Here is a 2,031-nt window from a genome sequence, read left to right on the forward strand (position 1 = left end):
CTTTCCCACAGATGCGCGCTCTGCTCCAGCAATCTGCCTGGCTGCAAAGTTTCCTCTAACCACAGACACCCACTTGCCATTCCCCCAAGCTGTCTTGCTGGCCGGGTCCCCTCTCGATCAGGGAAGGGCCGGGCTGCTGGTGGCAGAACCAGTCTCACAGCTAAACTCCAAGCCCAGCAGAACGGCAGTCCTCGGCGCTCCCGCGTCTGCGAGGTTCCCTACTCCACGCGGGGAGCCGGGCCCTGGAGGCTGAGCGGCGAGGGAGCTGCAGGGCGCCGAACGGAAGAGGGGCGCAGCGCGCAGGCGAGGAGAGCTGGGTGCCAGGGGCGAGCGGGGACCACTGGGGGGTGGGGGGGACGCCGCCGCGGGCGCAGCAAACCGGACTCTGCGAGAAGCCCGGGCAGGAAAGGGCGCGCGTGCGGCGGCCGGTGGGTGCCGGGGAGGCGCTGGCTGCGCAGCCCGCCCGGAAGGTTCGCAGCCGCTCCATCGCGGGCAGGAGCGGGTGCCGGGTGCTGGGGGTGGGGGCGCCACCGTCGGGGGCGTGCCTTGGCGGCGATTGGCTGCGGGAGCCTGACGCGCGGCTCCGGGGGCTGGCTGGCTGGGGGGGCGGCCGCGGGGTGGGGTGGGTGCTGGGTGCTAGAGCCGCCGGCCCCGCGCGCTCAGAAACATGCTGAGGTCCCGGCGGCTCTTCCAGCAGCGGCAGCGGCTCCAGCAGCAGCGGCGGCGGCGGCGGCGGAGACAGCGCTCGGCTCCGGCGGAGGAGGCGCCCGGCGTCCATGCCTCCGGCCCCGGGCCGCGGCTGCCCTGACCCGGCCGCGACCTCCCCGCACGGGCCCCGCAGCCCCGGCTCCCGGGGTGCTCCCCGGCCGCGGCCCGGCCCCGCCACACCCCCCGCCCCCGGCCTCCGCAGCTCGGCATGGGCGCGGGGGCGCTCGCCCTGGGCGCCTCCGAACCCTGCAACCTGTCGTCGGCCGCGCCGCTGCCCGACGGCGCGGCCACCGCGGCGCGGCTGCTGGTGCTCGGGTCGCCGCCCGCCTCGCCGCTGCCGCCGGCCGGCGAGGGCTCGGCGCCCCTGTCGCAGCAGTGGACCGCGGGCATGGGCCTGCTGCTGGCCTCCATCGTGCTGCTCATCGTGCTGGGCAACGTGCTGGTGATCGTGGCCATCGCCAAGACCCCGCGGCTGCAGACGCTCACCAACCTCTTCATCATGTCCCTGGCCAGCGCCGACCTGGTCATGGGGCTGCTGGTGGTGCCCTTCGGGGCCACCATCGTGGTGTGGGGCCGCTGGGAGTACGGCTCCTTCTTCTGCGAGCTCTGGACCTCGGTGGACGTGCTGTGCGTGACGGCCAGCATCGAGACCCTGTGTGTCATCGCCCTGGACCGCTACCTCGCCATCACGTCTCCCTTTCGCTACCAGAGCCTGCTGACGCGCGCGCGCGCGCGGGCCCTCGTGTGCACCGTGTGGGCCATCTCGGCCCTGGTGTCCTTCCTGCCCATCCTCATGCACTGGTGGCGGGCCGAGAACGACGAGGCGCGCCGCTGCTACAACGACCCCAAGTGCTGCGACTTCGTCACCAACCGGGCCTACGCCATCGCCTCGTCCGTCGTCTCCTTCTACGTGCCCCTGTGCATCATGGCCTTCGTGTACCTGCGCGTGTTCCGCGAGGCCCAGAAGCAGGTGAAGAAGATCGACAGCTGCGAGCGCCGCTTCCTCGGCGGCCCCGCCCGGCCGCCCTCGCCCGCGCCGTCGCCGGGGCCACCGCGCCCCGCGGACCCGCTGGCCAACGGGCGCTCCAGCAAGCGGCGGCCGTCGCGCCTCGTGGCCCTGCGCGAGCAGAAGGCGCTCAAGACGCTGGGCATCATCATGGGCGTGTTCACGCTGTGCTGGCTGCCCTTCTTCCTGGCCAACGTGGTGAAGGCCTTCCACCGCGACCTGGTGCCCGACCGCCTCTTCGTCTTCTTCAACTGGCTGGGCTACGCCAACTCGGCCTTCAACCCCATCATCTACTGCCGCAGCCCCGACTTCCGCAG

The 2,031-nt window shown here is 73.0% G+C and overlaps 1 protein-coding gene across 1 annotated transcript in view; it reads left to right on the forward strand.

Annotated features, from left to right (window-relative positions):
- The first annotated feature begins 848 nt into the window (after nucleotides 1–848).
- The window catches only part of Adrb1 (adrenoceptor beta 1), a 49,798-nt gene continuing 48,615 nt past the window's right edge, over nucleotides 849–2,031 (forward strand). Inside the window, exon 1 of the mRNA XM_055591758.1 lies at nucleotides 849–2,027. Coding sequence (XP_055447733.1) covers nucleotides 917–2,027 — 1,111 coding nt within the window. The 5' untranslated portion in view covers nucleotides 849–916. The remainder of the gene's footprint in view (nucleotides 2,028–2,031) is intronic.

The sequence above is a fragment of the Psammomys obesus genome, unplaced genomic scaffold, assembly GCF_907164565.1.
Source record: "Psammomys obesus unplaced genomic scaffold, mPsaObe1.curated_primary_1811, whole genome shotgun sequence".
NCBI lineage: Eukaryota > Metazoa > Chordata > Mammalia > Rodentia > Muridae > Psammomys > Psammomys obesus.